Source organism: Colias croceus, chromosome 8, assembly GCF_905220415.1.
Source record: "Colias croceus chromosome 8, ilColCroc2.1".
Lineage (NCBI taxonomy): Eukaryota > Metazoa > Arthropoda > Insecta > Lepidoptera > Pieridae > Colias > Colias croceus.
This window is the reverse complement of record NC_059544.1, coordinates 9,088,419-9,109,189: the sequence shown is the minus strand read 5'-3', so window position 1 is coordinate 9,109,189 and position 20,771 is coordinate 9,088,419. Positions and strand designations below refer to the sequence as shown.

General features: G+C 33.5%; 2 protein-coding genes across 2 annotated transcripts in view; one reads left to right on the top strand and one right to left on the bottom strand.

Annotated features, from left to right (window-relative positions):
• Window positions 1–616: 616 nt before the first annotated feature.
• On the bottom strand, window positions 617–11,752 carry LOC123693509 (medium-chain acyl-CoA ligase ACSF2, mitochondrial). The gene is made up of 12 exons (XM_045638651.1): window positions 11,641–11,752; window positions 8,349–8,529; window positions 7,925–8,053; window positions 7,447–7,667; window positions 6,475–6,596; window positions 6,049–6,155; window positions 3,517–3,644; window positions 2,909–3,077; window positions 2,431–2,544; window positions 1,688–1,830; window positions 1,386–1,527; window positions 617–939 (listed from the first exon to the last, which is right to left on the bottom strand). Exons 1-12 carry the CDS (start codon window positions 11,691–11,693, stop codon window positions 712–714), a joined length of 1,737 nt encoding a protein of 578 aa, XP_045494607.1. The 5' UTR covers window positions 11,694–11,752; the 3' UTR covers window positions 617–711.
• A 4,026-nt stretch (window positions 11,753–15,778) lies between these two features.
• The window catches only part of LOC123693942 (serine/threonine-protein phosphatase 6 regulatory ankyrin repeat subunit B), a 44,439-nt gene continuing 39,446 nt past the window's right edge, over window positions 15,779–20,771 (top strand). Inside the window, exon 1 of the mRNA XM_045639211.1 lies at window positions 15,779–16,111. Coding sequence (XP_045495167.1) covers window positions 15,779–16,111 — 333 coding nt within the window. The remainder of the gene's footprint in view (window positions 16,112–20,771) is intronic.

Below are 20,771 nucleotides of genomic sequence, written 5' to 3'. Positions count from 1 at the left end.
TTGAGCTGTGATATCGATTCTGGTCTTATCAAAATTATCATATTATACAATGTATATTGTTCATTAATTAACGTTACCGTGATAGCAATATATTTTGCATACGATGATATTTTACCCTATACAAGGACGTCTTGACGGCCATGAGTAGTCCTAAATCTTTTGACCTTTGCTTGCTTTCAATGCTTTCAAAATCAAAGCTACATTTCACTTCTTGTATAGCCTTAGATAATCTAGACAATTATTATTGACTATTATGTCTCTCTCCATAATACACGGGTACCACCAGAAGGAAGATACCAGGTCCCTTGGAACTGGAAGGGCACAGGTCCAACACGTTGAGGCCCTTTAGAAAATTTTAATGTGTTGTGGGCCACCAGCCGCAGCCTGCCCATGGGCCATGACTGCCATATAAAGATTCAACGATGGGCAGACCGCGGCCGATGTAGGATAGTTATTGCAAAATATGGAAATCAAAAATCTGGGCTATGGAAAGCGGGTGCTTGATGGATCGGTAGGCTAAATCTTTGGGGACTATGGACATCTGCCTTTTCATATTGACTAGGTATATTATTATAATCGTAATTGTAAATAATTTTAACGAAATAAAAAGTCGTGATTGTTTAATAAGAACTTATTTATTAGTTTACCTTTAATTTATTAACAAAATATGTACATAATGTGTATGTGTAAATGTATAAATAATATATTGATTTATAACTTTCCAGACTCAATCATTTGTCTTATTTTAAACTTTTGTATCTTTCCAGAAACGGTTTTTGGGAATTCGTCTAACTTTTTAATTACTCTGGGTATTTTGAATTTGGAGATCTTTCCAGAACAGAACGATCTTATTTCTTGAAGATCAATGGAGATATTATCTCGAGTCCTTAATACTGCGCAAAGCTCTTCACCCAATCTCTCATCTGCTACTCCAACAACCTGAACGTAGAAAAAAAAATATTTAGATTGTAACTTACCTAAGCTCTTTTATATACATAAACCAGTAATAAAAGTCGTATGTACCACTACCAGAATCAATTTCTGTTAATATTTTAATATATTGTGCAGTGAATATTATTGAATTTGATATATATTTTGTTTTTATGGCATTCATGGAATAAAAAAAGGTCACGAGGATTCGAACCCGCGTCCTTCACGCCAATCCTGGGCGGACGCCTGACCAATTCAACCATCGTGATCCCGCCAGAGCGATCGAATTTATTACATTCTTTCAGTTTTACGTGTTTGAGGGACACACCGCGCGCCATCTATTCAGATAATAAACAACTATCTCAACCAATACGAACCAATATTTCAATGATTACAATATTGTACAGTGAATATTATATTTGTATTTGTATTGATTTTATGGCATAAATACTTACTTGACTTTCAATAATATCTGGGTGCGTGTTCAACAAATCTTCTACTTCTTTGGGAGCTATGTTCTCTCCTCCTCTTACAATAATATCCTTAATTCTACCAACTATCCGGCCATAACCATCCGGAGATATTGTAAATGTATCACTGGAAATAAACATTTCATATTATTTATACAAACATACATAAACGTAAACGTTAACATTAACATTAACATTATTAACATTCATAAAATCATTTTCTAATGCCATGATTTAAGTCTATAAAATAAAAAATCGTATTTGTTATTCGAATGAAAAAAGTGTACCCTGTATGAAGCCATCCGTCATCTCTTAGTACTTCTTTCGTTTTTTCTGGATCTTTCCAATATTTAATCATATTAAGGTAGCCACGCACCATTAGTTCTCCTGGTTGATTGTATGGCACTCTTTTTCCGTTCTCATCAACAACCTAAAAAAGCGACATTTTGCGCAAATATTATTATATATTTAATATTATATACTATTTTGTATAACACATTCATAATACGTTTGTAACAAAACAATACGCCACTAAAAAGGAATACCGATTGTGATATTCGAATTTCGATGTAAGTTATACATTAAGACTAACTTAACAATAAGAAAAATATGCATTAGGTACATTTATGCGTGATAATAGTTACAGAGGCTTATTTTGAAACAAACAATTAACATAGTTTCCAGCTTTAGTATTAAATTGTTACCCCTGCCAAACCCGAACAGCAAATGTCGCGTTCAATGTAATAGCATGTCTTAAACCTACAGTAAAGGTAAATTTTTATTCTACATCAGCATTGATAAAAATCAGCCTATTAATATAATAAAGAAAACGAATAAAATATTGATACGAACCTACCTGTACTATAAAAAAAATTAAGTATATTATGGTTTCAATGGATGGGTATCGGTAGGTACTCGTAGTACAGACTATAATCATATGACTATTGTTTCTTTATTGTTTGATTGTATGGTTGAGTATAATAAAATTTATATTATAATTAAATAGAAAATTATTATTATTGAAACTTACTTGAACTTCTACATGGTCCTGTAAATAGCCCACAGTCTCAGCCACAAGATCCACGCCGTCCGTAGGAAGCGAATGGAATACACTCGCCGTAGTTTCAGTCATACCGTAAAGTGCCTAAAATTTATAATCTATAATGTTTTATATGCATTTTAACGTTAATAAGATAAATCCCTATAGTTACTACTGGTTAATTAAAACAAATGTTTATTTTTACTATTAGTAATTACGTATGATCCTATCATTCTTTATAGATTTTAAATTAAGAATTCTGAAATCTGTGAAAAAAACAAGTCTAGCTGTTTGGTTGACGGCAGATGTTTTAAAAATACCTTTCGATTTATAATAAATAGTAATAAATAGAGAAAGTATGGTAAATATAGAAAGCATCTTTATGAAAAAGAAAACGTGCATAATTCTCGTTTTATAGGCTAACAGTTCTTTTACTATGTTTTGAAACATAAATCCATAAAGTACTTACTTTGACTGAATCTGCTTTAAGATATTTCTTAATTTGATGTATAAGCTGTGGACTGCAAGGAGCACCGGCCGCCAGCGCCATGTTTACATTTATTGGTAAATCTGCCTTGTCCCTTATTTTTGAGATGATGTCGACGTACATTGTCGGTGTTCCCGTAATTGCCGTACATCTAAAAATATTTATTAATATAATGTACATTTATTTAAAATATTTTTAATTATTATATTTTCATAGGTATTTTTAAATATTATACAAAACTCTTTGGAACAAGCCTCCTTGCCACTTACTGGCCATATAGAAATTCGAATTTAGAATGTTTGTGACAGATGAGAAAAAAATCGTCATTGGAGCAGAAATGCATTTTTGCCGCTAAAAATTAGAGTTTTAAAAACTTATTTTAAACAAAATTAAAACAAATGACAAAATTACTTAACATTAGTATTGATTTTAATTATTATAGTCAAATACTAAGTACGTGGTGATGATTACCTACTTTTGCTTAGTAGGCCTAATAGTTGAAAGTCGTCTTTATAAGGTAAGTTAACACAATTTGAAAATATTGATTTTAATTAATTTACTTGTAACATTTTATTATATTTTATACGTACTTTTCGGCACATAAGGCGTTAATATTAGAAGCCACGTTGTAGGTTGGGGCCGCTAATACAAGAGTGACGCCATGAACTAGTCCGCCCAGAGTTGTGATTATAGAGCCCAACGCGTGGAACAATGGAACCTGAAATACAATTAGATCGTGAGTAATTTATGTAGTTACTTTTACAGTCATTTATTTTAGCCTAGTTGTTATAACTGTCACTTATTCACGTCGAGTAAAATTCTTTAGGCCGGTTGCAGAGGTTGACCGACCATCAGGCATCAGTGCGTACGTCAGTCGCGTTTGTCGTATGTATGGAAATTCATAAAACCGTTCATAGCTTTTTTTTTTTTTTTTTTTTTTTTTTTTTTTTTTTTTTTTTTTTTTTTTTTTTTTTTTTTTTAAGTGGGGAAATCTTACCTAAGATACCCACGGCTCCCGGGGAAGGAGCCGTGGGTTATGTCGGATTCCTACCGACTAAAACCCCACTGTGTACCAACGCGCTGCTTTAGACGGGATGCGGGGACACTATCGCAATCTTCCGCATGTCCCGCCCAGCAGTTGCCCGTTTCCAGGCCCTCCGCGAATTGCCTGTTTCCAGGCCCTCCACCAAATTACCCACCACGAGGCGGCGCAAGCTGGAACACGAGCTCACGCCACCCACTCGCCGACGATGGATTGTTCCCCGTTCCATCATCGGCGTTCCCCAAACCCCCGACCCCAGCACCGACCGGCCGGAGGGCGCGCGCCGAAAGGCCCTACGAAACGTGTTTCACGCGTCGAAGGACCCTCCGGCGCACTTTTATAGAGGTTTCCCTCGCAGCCCCCACCTCACACCAGAGGTGGCGGCCCTCGGTCCGGCCCCACGGACCGGATTACGAGTTGGCAGACGGCTGTCGCAGGACAGCCGCCGCCCCACACCCACCTACAGGAGTCACCGCATGTCACCAAAGTGACGTGTCGGGATCCCGCCCCCTGCTTTGTTGGTAGTCAGACTACCAACAAACACAACACGCGCGGCCTCTGGCCGCCATCCGCCGCCGCAAAAGCGCGGCCCCCTGCCAGTCAGTCGGAACGAGTCCCAAACGAGCCTCGATCGACCTTCCAACCTCATTTTTTCCCAGCCAAATCGCCAGGCCGCGACCGCTGGCCGCCATCCATCGCCGTACCGCAACGGCACCTGAGCCAAACCTGGCCCCCCGGAGGACCCTAGCTAGCTAGCCGGCCATCCAGCCAGCCAGCCAGCCAGCCGGACAACCAGCCGGTGACAACAAGCCAGCCAGCCGCCGCCCAAAGCAGCCGGCCAGCCAACCAGTGGAGCAGCCGGTTTCAGCCAGCCTGCGAGGCAGCCGGTGTGACCAGCCGGTTCCAGCCAGCTCGGCCAGCCGGCCTTCAAGCCAGCCAGCCAGCTATATGGATCCCTGGCCGTCGAGCCAATCGAGTCGTCAGACGACAGACCGGCCGTTCAGCCCCTCCGCGTCCAATTAGCTTCACCCAGAGTACACAGTGCACTCCGAGCTACTGAGCCCCCCCGGCCACGACAAGGCTTGGAACTGATGGGGGGGAAAACCGTTCATAGCTAGACCGACCATACGCACGCATATTGTCATACGTATTAGTGTCATAGTCATACACATTGTTGATGCGTATCGTCAGGACCGACGGTACGCACTGACGGTCGGTGAAGCTCTGCAACCATCCTTAGAGTAGGTACTTAGTCTAGACCTTCTTGGTCTAGACTCTAGTATGATGAGAGTTATAACTTGTAAGCAATCAATGTCAACCAGACAGACAGACAGAATATTTATATGTAATAATAGTTTGATAGTTTTTATAGTAGGTACTTAGGTGATTTTGATATTTTATTTCATTATTTGATAGGGGAAAAAAATATGTAAAATGTTTTCTAATCTAAATAGGCTAACAGGAAACCATTTTTATGATAAAGTTTGACGGTGAGAATGTGATAATAGGTAATAATTTAAGCACATTCTTACTACTTAGGAACGTAATTTGGCAAAGTAAATAGTTTCTAGTGCCTATTAATTAATGACAATAATGTACATTGAAAATAAATACTTTAATTTTTTGTACGTACCTACATTGTAGTAGATAGTAATTTCTTTAATCTAAAGTTTATTTAAACTAATTAAGACATAGATTTTCAAAATAAAATGCAGTGTTTTCATTAGTTCTACTTCTTTATTTCTTTGTTTTAAAAAAAACTTCGATGTATCGAAACCGGTTGTAGGTTTTAAATTTACATAATTAAGTGGAACTAGATAACTTGATAAGAGTAAATTGTATTTCGAAAATTTACTTATATTATGTATTATTATTTAAACTTACGAGTATGAACGGGTAAGAACGGGCAAGTACCTAATATATAAATAAAGTCATCTTTCTTTATTAAATTAAATCTTTTTTTATAATATGAAGTACTAGGATGGTTCTTATGTAGAGAAAACGTAAATATGTACCACGGGCGAAGCCGGGGCGGACCGCTAGTAATAAATAATTAATATGAATTAAGAATACAACTCACTTGCACACACAAAATTTGATGTCCTTCATTGAAATTGTTTCTAACTCCTGTATAATAGCTATTGTTGACAAGACCTAAATGTGAGTCTAAAGCGGCTTTTGGGTTTCCTGAAAACGAATATGGAAAATCGTTAAATGTTTATTCCACCCACGAATTCAAAGGAAATTCTCAGGGAAATGAGAAGAAGAATTAAAAATGATATTGTACAGCCTCCTAAACTATCTCCAGATATAAAAAGCCAAGAGAAAGTCAAACTACTTGCACTTTCGCATTCATAATATTAGAAGATAAGGATTTGGATAGAAGAGAAAACGGTGTTCGAGATAGTACCTATAAGATATAAGATACATCCTCAACTTAAAATGGGCATTTTTTTATAAAATCTTCTATATGTAGTGACTATAATAAAAAATACCTCAAACCCACCAGTAGTCCCTGAAGTGAAATGAATAATGCTGCCTTCCTCCGATTTGGTTTCTCGCACGTATTGAGATATATTGTTGTTGTTTTTGTGTTCGTTTGTTAAATCATTTAGATTGAATGTCCCTCTGAAATGTAATTATTATTGATTTTTAGTTTTCATTTAATAACAATGTTCGGCTACACGGTCTATGTGGATATGGTTCTCCATTTTTATTAGCCGCCATTTTTTTAATCCGCCTTATATTTTATTCTGAAAAATATTATAAAGAGGCGGCGAACCTTATTTGCTTTCTTTATTATGTTCGATTGATATTACCTATATTATTTTAATATGTACTCTTTTAATTAAAATACTCCTTTAAAATGTTCAGGAAATTAAGGTATTAGTACGATCATAGTAAGGAAATTACAAATTTGTTTTTAAGTAGGTACAGTCTAGTCTTTTAATTATGAGTTTAATTAGTCTAAAACTATAGAACTCATATTTGAAAAAAGTACACGTTTTAATTGTTTCAGAGACCTTATATCCTGTTGTTAAATATTTACCTTATAGTTTTACTAAATAACCATTGGCATTTTATTTTTCATCCTCTCAAACCTTCTTTTTCGCAAACATCACGGGAAGATGCACAAAAAACTTTAAATTTAATAGAAAAATAATAGTAGGTACGATAAGGTAGTAAAGCGTTATATATTGTTGAGTGGCACCGATAAATCTATACAATATATAAAGCTGAAGAGTTTGTTTGTTTGTTTGAACGCACTAATCTCGGAAACTACTGGTCCGATTTAAAAAATTCTTTCGGTGTTAGATAGCCAATTTATCGAGGAAGGTTATAGGCTATATTTCATCATGCTACGGGCAACAGGAGTGGAGCCACGGGGGTGAAACCGCGTGGAGCAGCTAGTACCGGATAAAACACGGAACATATTGTAATGACTACATTCACCAATATTGAATGAATAGATACTCACGGTAAATTATTCTTCCCAGCTGTAACAACAGTAGTAAGTGTTGGAAATGTAGCCGATTTGATTTGGCCTGGTTTCGACGTCTGCAGTTCAGGTACAATCTGTTGCATCATACTATAATAGTTCCTAGTTGATATTTCATCTCCAATAAGCATTCCTTTTATCTCAGCTTTATTGATGCAATTGCTTAGCTCTGGTTTCTCGTACACGGGATTGATTAGTACCTTAAAAATATCAAATGTTTTATGAACAATTTTACAGCATTATTCTTCATCATAAATACCATAGATAATAATTTACTTTTATGATATTTTGTCTTACATTTTGTATTTCTATTTATTTTTGTCTCTACACTGCCATTAAAAAAGATGGTCCGTATATTGTACAACACTTTCGCTGTGCTTTGCTCACTCCACTCCTTGAAGATTTTACTTTAGTTTTAGTGTTATTTAACAATTAATTTCATATACATTATACGTACAGGTATGAGACCTGCTCTAGCAGCCGCTACTGTTCCGATGATCCATCCCGTACAGTTGTGTGTCCATAAACCTAAGCGATCGCCCTTTTCGAAGCCTCTCTGTCGTAGAGCATGTCCTAGGGAGTCTGCCTGAAATTTCAGAGTCATTTTATAGAACTGTAGATAAAAAATTTTTCATTGCATATAATATTTCGACAAAACTACAATAAACATAGGAAAATTTGGAAAAATAAGCAGGTATACAACTTTATGTTCGAGCCAGTTAAAGTACGCATAGAATTATTACATAACGAACAATATTAAAGTTTCAAAATTACATCAAACATATTTAATTAAAGTTTTTAGGAAAAACAATGTCAATAGTTTGCTTGAAGTTAAAACTTATTGGAAAAATTGGAAAAGCAAAATATTTTCTTCCATTTACCTGTTTTATTAATTCTTCATATGTAATACTCAAATTTTCATGAACGGATTTGATCGCTATTCTGTTCGCGTACTTTTTAGCACTTTCTTCTAAAACTTGTCCTAAGTTTGCAGTGATTAGAGATTCATTTCCTGGATGGAGTAAGTAGCTCGCTTGATCTGTTTGTAGGTACCGGGATAATCTAAAAAGCAATTAATAGGCAGAGAATAGTAGAGAGAACACAACAAATTACTATTAAAAAAGGGTTGGGAAGAAAACATAAATCTTAATTTATTTGAATTTTCGCTATTTCACCGTATAATATAATAATTGACCATCTAGGTCATTTTGTGCATCGAAACTTCGGGTAGTAATTACAAGATTTTTTGTACAGGGAAGTCGACCAACTGAACTTTAATACAAATAAATATCATAAGAAATTTTAGTGAAAGTCACGTTATACCTACTTTTTTTTAGGTTGTTTGCTTTTCCATAACTTCATGAAAAATGGATCTTATTAATGTTAGAAGAAGATAACGTTTATCTTTAAAATATTAACCTAACCTAACCTGTGTTTTGTTTCCTCTACATTAATTTGCTTATTCCTAATTAGATCCTATCTTTGTTATGTGTGTACACTAGGATTTAAATAACGAAACAAAAAATGTCATTAATGTTGTTTATCCACTTAACTAACGAGGGTTAAATTTATCAGAGAAGGAAGCAGAATTAAGAAAACAAACTTCTTGCATTATGACAATTAATTAAATTTAGCAATTACCTCACTATGACTTAGGCACGCTGTATTAATATTTTGGACTGTAGTTTAACACGTATCGTCAGATAAGATTTAAAGACTAAATTTAAGCGTCAAATATTATTTCAATTATTTTGATACCTTCTTCGAGTTAAGATTCAAGGTTCTCTTAAAGCTTCAAGATGGCTTAGCGATAATACCGCCTCACGTGCTTATTTCTTCAAAATAAACACTATTTTGATTTCTTGTCTATTATTATACTTTGCATAATTTATTTTTCTGTCAATTTATGCCGGGACTCGGGAGGGATATCAAAATGTGGGCTTTTTGAGTTCCTTTTCATTTTCCACGTAGACAGATTTTTTGGATAAAACTTTTATCTGATCTGCCAACGTAGCTGAGGTTGGGGTAGGTACCTACCTTTTATCTTTCAAAAGGTTAAAGTATTTTTAGGTAGGTAGTTTGCATGTACCTAATCGTTAATCATTATGCGAAATTATTGATTAGAATCAGGTGTAAAATAACGGGATTACCTTATCAAATTATTATTTTTTAATATCGTTCAATATCACATACTTTTATACTTTTTATCACAGAGCTATAAAATTATAACATAACTGTGTATTTTTAAATTCGCTACAAAGATGTATTCTTGCTCACATAATAATATGTAACTGACTCATTTTTAATGTCTGATTTAAACAACGATAAAATGGTAAGAGTTAAATTCTATTGTAATGAAATTTACTTGAAATTGACGTAAATTAAATTATTTAATAAGTAAATAGTGCATGCAGTGCTTATTTTAAAAATTTATCCTACTAATATTATAAATGCGAAAGTTTGTGAGGATGTGTGTGTTTGTTACTCTTTCATGCAAATTCTACTGAACCGATAACAATGAAATTTAGCACACATATAGAGGGTAACTTGGTTTTATCGCGGTAATCCCACGGGAACGGGAACTACGCGGGTTTTTCTTTGAAAATGCGGGCGAAGCCGCGGGCGGAAAGCTAGTTATCTAATAATCTTTACATATTATATCTTACATCTTTATATATAAAATCAATGCTACTTTTCGTTGTTACTTTATAACCAAGCTCACTTGTACAAACTTAATGTGTAGGCTTTGTTCGGACTGTAGCTATATGTATTTATATATTTTTACGTTAAATTGTTAATGAGCCGTTAAATAAATAACAAAATATTATATTTATGACGAGTCGTAATAATGTAAATCACTAGGTACATAGTATAAAACAAAGTTGGTTTACGCGCGCCGCGTCTGTATGTCTATAAATAAGATCTAAAGTTTTAGCGGATCGCTAGACGAAAGACGAGATAGAGTAAATCCAGTGAGAATTTTCAACGCAAAGATCATATTTTATTAAGATGGATTTGATTCGATATAAAGAGCTTTATTTATTTTCATTGAGTTTTAGAGTTAGTTCGTATTTGATTTTATTATAAAATGGCTCAACTAATAGGAGGTTGAGAAGTCAAGTAGATACTGGAAGTCTTAAGACTTGAAGGGAAAGATTAAGTAATAATTTTGGAGGTTTTGGACACTGCGAGATGAATTTATATTTTTGATGGGCCCTGGAGGGAAAGTACTTGAAATACTGGAGCAAACTTTGATGAAAAGAAACATTCCTTTATTTTTAAAAAGAAATAGAATTGCATTTGTTATAGATTTTCGAAAATTCACTTGCTTCGACCGGGTTCGAACTAACTAAAAATTAAAAAAAAATTGCTACTTTGCTATTATTATACAGGGTTATACAGGGTTAGGTTTACAAATTGTGACGATTAATATATAACAAAATAACAATTTTATAAACATACGTCCATACATACTATTTTAGATCGTACGTGTACGTGTGTATCACATACAGTAATATGTTTTTATTTAATTTGCAATACGAAAGCAGTAAATACACCAGCTAAATTAACTTCGACTATAGCTTTACATGCAGCATTGCATATTTAAATGTTTCGTTAATTACAAAATAATGTCTTTCCCTGTCTCAATTTACATACAACGTAAAGTTGTCTAACGTAACATAATATTTTGTGTTATTTTGTATGATTAGATAGTGTACTGCTTAGGTACATTGTGTTTTCTTTCACCTAAATAATTATTATCGTACCATTAATCATGTGAACACATTTTATATAAAAAATACAATCTGAAAGTCAATTATATTCATTTCATACTGTTAATTAAAACTATAACCTGTCCTATTTACTACATAAATTATCTATCATTAATATGTATCTACAATATAGACGATAGAAATTTGATACTGCTTTTAATTATTCTGTCTACAAAACACTAAAGATATATCGATATACAAATTTGTGAAACATTATTTTTATAACCTTTACAATTTAGCCAAACTAACAAAGCAATCATCAAAGTCAAAAGATAATGCAATAACAAAAACATAACCTAATATTAACATATGTATGTAGAGTTGTTTATTTGCCTTCAATTGCAATTAACAGATAATTTATTATTTTTAATTTGCTATTTGTTTATTTGTTTACTCTTACCTTAACGGTGTATAATTTATCCGGTTTTTAATAAACACGGCACTTTTAAACATCTTTCACAGAGAAGCCGTGGTTTTCGTTCGGTAGTAGTTATCAGACTGGTTAACTATTTATGATTCGCCTAACCATCTACTACTATCAGTATTAGAGTGACAGTCATTATTTTTGAATGTACATTTCATTGATAAAGACTTTCATATCATGCTATTTAAAGAACACTTATCTAAGTAGCTACTCCAAAACCGTATATTTGTGTGGATTTAATTCCCCCTGGGCCCTGCGAAAGTGTTATACTTGTGGAATGGTCATTTTTAGATTTAAGTTTCTCTATTTTATTGTTTTATTGCACCTTTGTTCTTAGCAGTAAGTACTTTTCGAAAAGGTTGTAAATATAGGGATTAAGAAAAATTCCCAAATAACAGATGTTTAGTTAAAATAGTTTAGGGAATAATATGTATGGGACTCGAAGAGGCAGTTTCTACTTAACTTCGATGTACGACAGACCTCTGTCCTTTAACTCTGTCAATTTTTTCTTATAAATAGGTACTTTAAATTAACCGCCCCGTGATTCCTAAATTATAAGAACTTAATAAGCATTTAGTATCCTATCCTATAAATTCCGATACTACATACTAGATAGCAATATATGCAAAACGTAAATAGACTTTATTGACTTAATGTATATTTGTATGTACTGAATTTAAATACCAACAAAGAAGACAAAACTTACGGTCAACTAGCAGTCCCCATTAATATAATAGAATCTTGCTCTTATATATGATTTCGTTAGAGCAACATAACCCTCTACCTATACCACTTGCTTCTTGTCTGACTTTCTATCCCACTAGACACACTATGAGAATTCAAAATGTACCTACTCTATAGTTATAAGGTATCTACTAAATTTCCGCCTGCGTCTTCACCCGCTTTGTCATGAATCTCTCTATCTCTTGAAACACTCCGCATCAAAATCCGATTTAATTTAATTTATTTAAACATAAATAGGGACAGAGAAAGCGACTTTGTTTTATACTTTATGTATATAGTGGTGATTGAAAAGCAGCCTGCGCGAAGTTGTACCTGAACCCGTGTTAACACACATACAATTAGTAAAAATATTCAATCCCTTTAGAATATCAACCGAATCAATAATAATATTTAATCAATCTCACTGGTTTAATTCAACCGATAACTCCATTGATAACACTGAACTTGAAGTGGTTCAGGTATTGGACCAAACCCGTATTTTATCGCTTTCACACGATATATTAACAATATTATGAGCACAATCATGAATTGGAATGATTGTTTTCACAACATGATATACGTAAATAAAATTCATTTTCGTTAATTCTGGTTTTAACAAGAGCATTTATAACTATGTAGATATAAGTTAGGAAAACGTACACATAGATACATACGTAAAATACGTGATAGAATATTTTCATTAAAACGCAAGCATTGACGAACAATATTGTAGCGTAAGTAAAAATGTTTATACGTAGGTAAAAGTTTAATTATAAAAAGCAAATAAGATAATAATACATTGTACACAATTATTGTCAACAGAGATACATAATAATTTTAGCTATGTTTACCGAATATAATATTATGTAGCTAGATATGCGGCGACCAGACGACCGATCGCACGAACGGTTCTACATGCTCTTCAATATTTGCTAAATAAGATATGGCCAAAATTTGCATAGAGCCACAGAGCTTAAATTTACGAGAGACATTACATACATTCCTCACTAAACTCAACCCGCGACTTACATAATCTACAATATTTACAAATATTGTCTATTTTCATCATAAAATTTACCATTTTCGATAAAAATCCATAAAGACTAATTTTTGCATGTTTGATAATGATTTTTTGAATAAGTAGGATCGAAGGGACGTGTATGTGTATGTATTTAACATCTGCAAATTTTCAGCTCTATGTTAATTTTGGCTGAGTTTTGCTTAATTTTTTATATTTTGACTGGATTACGTACATATTCACGAAGCCTCCATCATTAGATCGCAACTCGTTCTCTTTTTGTCACATGAAATACTTAATAGGATAAGTGGGACAAAAGTAACTTTTATTTAATGCTACCGGTAAGGAACCCAGAAATACCAAATTTTAATTACGTCCCGATTATTAAGATAGTGAAATTTTCGTGTGTATTGACGTATCTGGAAAGCGAAATATAATTACATTTTACTAAAATAGAAAGTATAATATTGAAAATATTTCAGGCTTACGATTTGAAACCCCACTATTGTGTCATTGAATTCAATAAGTATTATTCTTGACGTATGTATATTTAGTAATTCTAGTAATATTTAGTGAATAATCCTATCCAAAAAAATCCCTATCAGATACTATATCATTCACATTCTTTATATTATAATAAAGACTAAATTGATACAGACGCCATCTGTACAATTATTTTAAAACTACCGATTCTACAGTTACCTAACATCGTTTATAATTTCAGCCAAAGAGGTAAAGAGAGCGTTTTATTCACTTTCATATTTTATTTTATTAGTATTCTTTTTATTTATTTTGCTTTATGATATTGCAACGAGAATATCTTATACTTTAAATGCATAATATGCATATTAGATATACAGATATAAGAAGATTGAGCAAAACATAAATTGATAGATAAGTATAAAACACGTAGTATTGGCTAGCAATGTAATAATAGCTAGTGTGTATTTATACATTCCAAGTACATTTAAGATATCTGACATAAAAAAAAAACTTTGTGAGATTCATTGTTATGAAATATTGATAGTATCTAGTTGATGAAAGAAAAATACCTTCCTTACTTTTTATGATCTATAAACCATTTTTTATACAGATTTCATATTATTTTTATAAGTTTATGGTAAATAATACCTGTGAGGTAGCGGTTACTTATGTAAAGCGGGCTTCATATACATATCTCATTTCAAACATCAAACCCATTACTATATGTATAAGTAATTAAAATAATACATTACTAATTGGAAAAAATATATTAACACGAGTATTTAAGTAAGGTGTTTCATATTGTCAACTTTAATTACCAAACTCTGTTGAGTGTTGTGATAGACGTGATTTATTTTAGAAAAAATCTCCTCTAATACAATCTGACGGAATAATATTGTGAATTTTTTTAAATTCTTACTAAACGACTTTAAAACTAGGCAATGGTAGAAGAATTTTTCTTTAATGTCCAGCATTCAACAGCTTTTGTAGAGCAATGATCTGATACCATGTAGTAGTATCTACTTAATCAGCTACCTGTAATTTGTTATTTGTTAATATATAACACGTACACTTTGTCTCCCAGTGTACATATCGTATGTTTCTTTCGGTATCTGATCTGAACGGAATCGAGGCCATTTCACCCCTCCGGAAGTGTGGGTCGCACGCGACGCCGCGCCGCTGTGACGAAACATGCAAATTTCCTTATGGACTCGTATCAATCGAAGTCTTGAGACATTAAGAAATGGAACGTTTGCGTTATTGAAGTATTGTGCTAGGAAACAAGTTTGGGCATTTGCTTTTTTTTTCTGCGTTTTTAGGGCGGGAATGTAAGTCAGTAGTGTGAAATAACTATTGATAAGGTATTTTAAAATAATGATATTATGTTCTAACTTCAATACCCAATTTTTCGATTACAATAAAAACATTGAGAGTTTCTAGACTTGCAAGGTTATAGCTGAATCACGCTAAAATGGGTAGATTTTTTTTTGTTTTACGTAGTACACATATACGTATTACAATGGATTACCACGTAGGGTATTGTTTATCCTTTTTTCAAAAACGCCAGGACAAAGGCTGGGCAAAAAACTAGTTTCAATTACACATTACAATTGAAACTTATGCAAATTGGAATTGTTTGATAACTTACTAACCCTCCAGTCATCCGTTAAAAAATGGGTCACTGCATGAGACATTTTGAGACATCGCCTTCGTAAGTTTGTTTGTAAATCCAGCTCGCGTTGCCGCCGCCTTTATTTACTCGAATCATGCAAGAAGTCGACTGGGCTACGCAACTGCCGCAGTCATGCTCCGCCCGCCCTACTAACAACATCGACCTAGACATGCTTCGCGAAGTGTTCTGTGACTCTTAGTGACGTCGGTTATGTGAGGATGTCGCAAATCCCAGGTGGAAAAAAAGGCGGGAAGGGCCCGCCGAAAAAAGTAGTTGACGATGACAAGACTGCACCGAAAGCGGAGGAGAAAGATGAGACGTCTTCTACTAATGGAGATAAGAAGGAGGCTAAGGATGGCAACGGCATGCCTGATGTGCCGAAGCCACCGAGCGCTGGGGTTAACATGCGGGAGGCCGCGGCGAAAATACTGGTGCTGGCCCAAAAGGGAGAATGGCCTGCCGTGGAACAGACCCTCAAGGCGCTGGAGAAGCTGGTGGCTGCGGGAGGCGAGGATACTGTATCCGTGCCGATGGCTGGCATCGTCGACCCGGTAATATTTACTTCATACTGTTACCAGTTTTAATGCTCACGCAATACTTCGATAATTTAACAGCCGCTGTTATGTCATGTAAATATTTTCCTTTGAAGTAATAAAAGTGGCATGTAAGATTTCTAGAGAGGTATTTATTATTTCTTCTGTAGAGTTGGTAACGTATTTATAAATAGAGAAGCTGTCGTCAAACGCCTATTGAATAGATACTAAACAACTACCTTATTTTTTGTATAAAATAACTCTTACTTGCTACTTTTATCTTCATTTTACCTACTCTTACATACGAAAATAACTTTTATTTTATACATGGTTACAGGTGTCACAAAATAGTATGTGTGAAATTATTAATACCACTGCAATTCATTCACGTGAAATCTTATCTGTGAAGTTTATTATAGATTTGTTTCACGAACAAACGATGTTTGTATTTTTCATATTGAAGGTTAATCTTGGTTGCCGTTTGGCTTAGAAATATTTGTAAGGCAATCATGTATACACATTACACATAATGAATTATTATTGTTTTATTTAAATGTATTATTTATCAATAAACCGTAATACAACTAAATTTATCAAGCGACTCAAAAGTTCACGAAGGATACTAAAGCTTTCCCCATACATCATTGAGCGCATCAAAGACATAAACGACATTGAAGCTACGATTGACAATTTTATAAGGACGCTTTTTCAGTATCTACCGCTCGCTTGTATTTATTGGAAATTATACGCCTATGCATATGTACAGTCTACTGAAAAGTAGTATCCCAGATTACAATATTTGGAAAAATAAATTTATGCATCGTGAACTTTATACAACGTTTCGGCAAAATACATGCAGATTCAGAAGTATAATATAAATGAAAACATACACTAATTACTTCAATAGGTATGAATTTAAGTAAAGTTTATTATTTTATTGATCCTAAAATCTTACAGTTAGTCGGTCATAATGGATTGTAATTCTGAGACCCTAGAATATGATATTTGCCCTGCATCTTATATATCATAATATTATGCTATACTTCATAAATATTATAAAAGCAATAACATGTTGATAAACTAAAAGGTTATCTCACAAGAGTACCTATACTTTATAGTACCTCCAAAAAAATAAATCCTAACATTGAAACTTAATTAACTGAGTAGATAACTCTCTATCGTCACGGGAAGATAAACTTTATCTTGTCACTGGTAATCAAATCAGATAAAGCTCTTACCAAGGATCAAATCACACTGGACAGCTTTTATTAATTTCTATATATTATTATTAATTTAATTTTGAAACTATCTTTGGGTGAAGACAAAGATATTTTTTTTTGCAACTTGGCTTTTATAATAAATAAATAGCTCACCCTGACTCCACCCGGGTAGATAATGACAGGACAAAATGGTGTGTTTGTATGTTTGTATGAACCCATTGTATGTATGTCCCACATGAAATGGACAAATTAAACAAACTTTGTACACATATCAAGGATCGATGACAATACAATAATTTATGGAGTTTATCCTAAAGGGTGCATTTTTTATTTTTTCTTCTGTATTTATTTGTTATTAATTTTCAGTACAACAGTTATCCAAACGGAGGCTCAGCCACTTTTCTTGATTTATAAGTGGTGTTGGTAACAAGACTTTGTTTTATACTAGCTTTCCGTCCTGGCTGCTTTGTCTAAAACCTAATAAATTGTATACTTAAAACCTTCCTCCAGACTAACTCTATCCATTAAAAATAACACCATCAAAATCGGTTGCGTAGTTTTAAATATCCAAGCATACAGATACACAGACGATGGAAAGTGACTTTGTTTTATATACATACTATGTAATGATAAATCTATATAAACCTCTAGATTGATGAAAAGGGAAGAGTCGGTCAGACAATGTTAACGTTAAACGCCACTAATTGCAAAATAGTCGAACGCATACTAAAACATGAATTTATTTTAGCTTACGTTACTATCCTTAATATTTTACGATACTAGTAAACTATAATTTTGCTATTTTGTTCTAACCTCATAAATGAAACAACAGTTTATCACTTCTTCAATAGTTAAATATATAGCTCTCAATGCTCAAAACACGTTTAAAACACATAAGAATCATATTATGCAATATTTTACCTCCCTGATTGATTGATAACAGAGTAACATATTTACATCTTTATTTAAAAATCTTTATCTCGAGACTAACCGACAAATGTTACAATTTTAAGATAACAATTCGTTTGTACCCGTTTTCATCGACACTTCCATATTACGTATGTATATGTTATAATAAATGTTATAATTTATACATCAATATTTATTTAATTCGTACGTTGATAAATATACAGAGACATAAGTAAAAATCTGACTGCATTCTAGACTAAGGTCAAATAAAAACGAAGCTTTGGGCCGTAAAGTCCTCGTTCATTTCCTGAAAACTCCAATATTCTCATACCAATTTATTTTTCCTTTAATATTAAAAAAAATATTTGATGGTTGTCATTAAAATCTACACAAAATTTACTTCAAAGTCAAGAATACTTAAGCCTCCATAAATTCAGAAAAATCAAAATGACCAGAAAAGTAACGGTCAATGTGAATCACTATTTTCGATTAGACCGCTCTACGACCTACTTCTAACTTGCGTTGCTACCACGCACTTCCCCTTTTCTTTCCTATTTATTTTTCTAGATAATTGATACCTTTGAATCATTATTTATTGCTAGAAACGAGGAACCATTTTCTATATTTTTTCACGTTGGTATTTTGCTAAAAATATTAGTCAAAATTATCCCCACAGTAAAAGTATGCGATTTGAAAAAAATCCTAACGCTCTAGATACACCATATACCAGGAAAAGATTATTAAGTCATCACACCACATAAACCTAAAAATATAAATAACTTCAATCCTTCTATAGATAGATACTGTATCAAATTGCAAATAACGCTTCTCAAAATAACTAGCTTTAATATCAAAGCACCCCTATTACCGTCTCATATATAACTGCAATGTTACTGAAACATATAGCCCAGCTCACAACCGCGACAGTCTGACCTTCCGAGCGCCAGTCTAACACCAGCACTATAATTATAAAAGTTCATTCGTAATCAACGCGAAGGCCAAGCTGACCACTTGCTCATTCTTGGCTTTAAATTCCAAGTCAAATAACAGCTTATTTCATGTTAAGAACAGAAAACGGGAGATATCTTCAGTATCTAGTAGAGAAATTGGCAAAAGCGTTAACAGTTTGTTATTTTAAACAAATGAATCTTCACATAGCCAGTTGGTTGCAGTTCAAAGCTGTTGCGTATATTTTTATAATATCTACGAAAATACTGAGGTTGTCCGGCGGTGTCACGAGATTAGATAAAATCAAAAACAAGTGTATACCAGGGAACTTCAAAGTCACGGATATCCGAGATAAGATGAGAGAGAGCCGCCTGCGATGGTTCGGCCACGGCCCACGTGCAAAGCCGTCACACTGAATACATGACTCAGAAAGTGATGGCCTGTCGCCTGAAAATGCAAAAGACCGACAAAAATTACTGAGAATGAGCGTTAGATGCACCGATGTGCCCAAATAAATGGCATAAAGGCAAGGAATGAGAAGAAGAATTCTAATTACTACTACGACAAGAAAAACAAAAATTTTAATGGTATTATTTGCTTACCACCCACTGCATGTCATAAATTCATCAGTTCGGTTATCAGATATGTTATCAGATTTTTCTTAAGTACAGTTATACACTAATAAAAGTATACCAATGTTTGTTTTCTCTAAACAAATTAAATACAATTTTTTCATGATCGAACATTATATTGAGTGGGTATGATTGCAGTCAGCAATATTCAAGCGATATAAGCTAGAATTCCTTGTAACAATCTGAAAATAACAAAGATATATTCCATGCCGTCGGAAATGTTTCGTAGAAAAACAAATCATACAGAGTAATCGTTGAATCGATCTGACAATAAAGGGATCCCCAGCAGTAAAAACTCGAAAAGATGTCTCGCAAGTACACGCGATCCGTTGCCATGATATCGAACACACAAAAATATACGTTTTTTACCTTAAAAACATTATAACAACTGGAAAAGTAAATACATTGAATAATATTCAATTTTGCGCGGTATCTGCAATTTTCTATTCATTCATGTAAAATCTTTTCTCATCATTCATTCCAAACCATTTTCTCCGCTAAGTGGAACGAAAAACCAACACCTATAATAATTTGCAAATAAAGTAATTTAACATAAAAAATTACGTATAAATATTAGTAAATAAGTTATAAAAACCTAGTGTACAATGTACATAGTAATTGGATATATAATAATATTTGTACAATAAACACTCTCCAGTCCAAAAATATTTTTGTAATTATCACATCTAGAATATTATTAAGAAAAATACGGATGTATGATATATATTATGTAACTTTGTGTTGATATTATTGAAAATCACAACTTTTATCTAGTCTGTGCGCCGTAAAAGCTAGAACATAAAACTGAAAATTTGAATAGTAAGCAGGCTAGCCGGGTTCACTAACCTCAGGCACATGTAAATTGCATTCTTTTAGCATAGGTACTGCAAAAGTTACTATATATAGGTTGCATAGTTTGTAAAATTATTTGTTAACCAACAATTCAAACGAGGTCTATTTCGAGCTAAC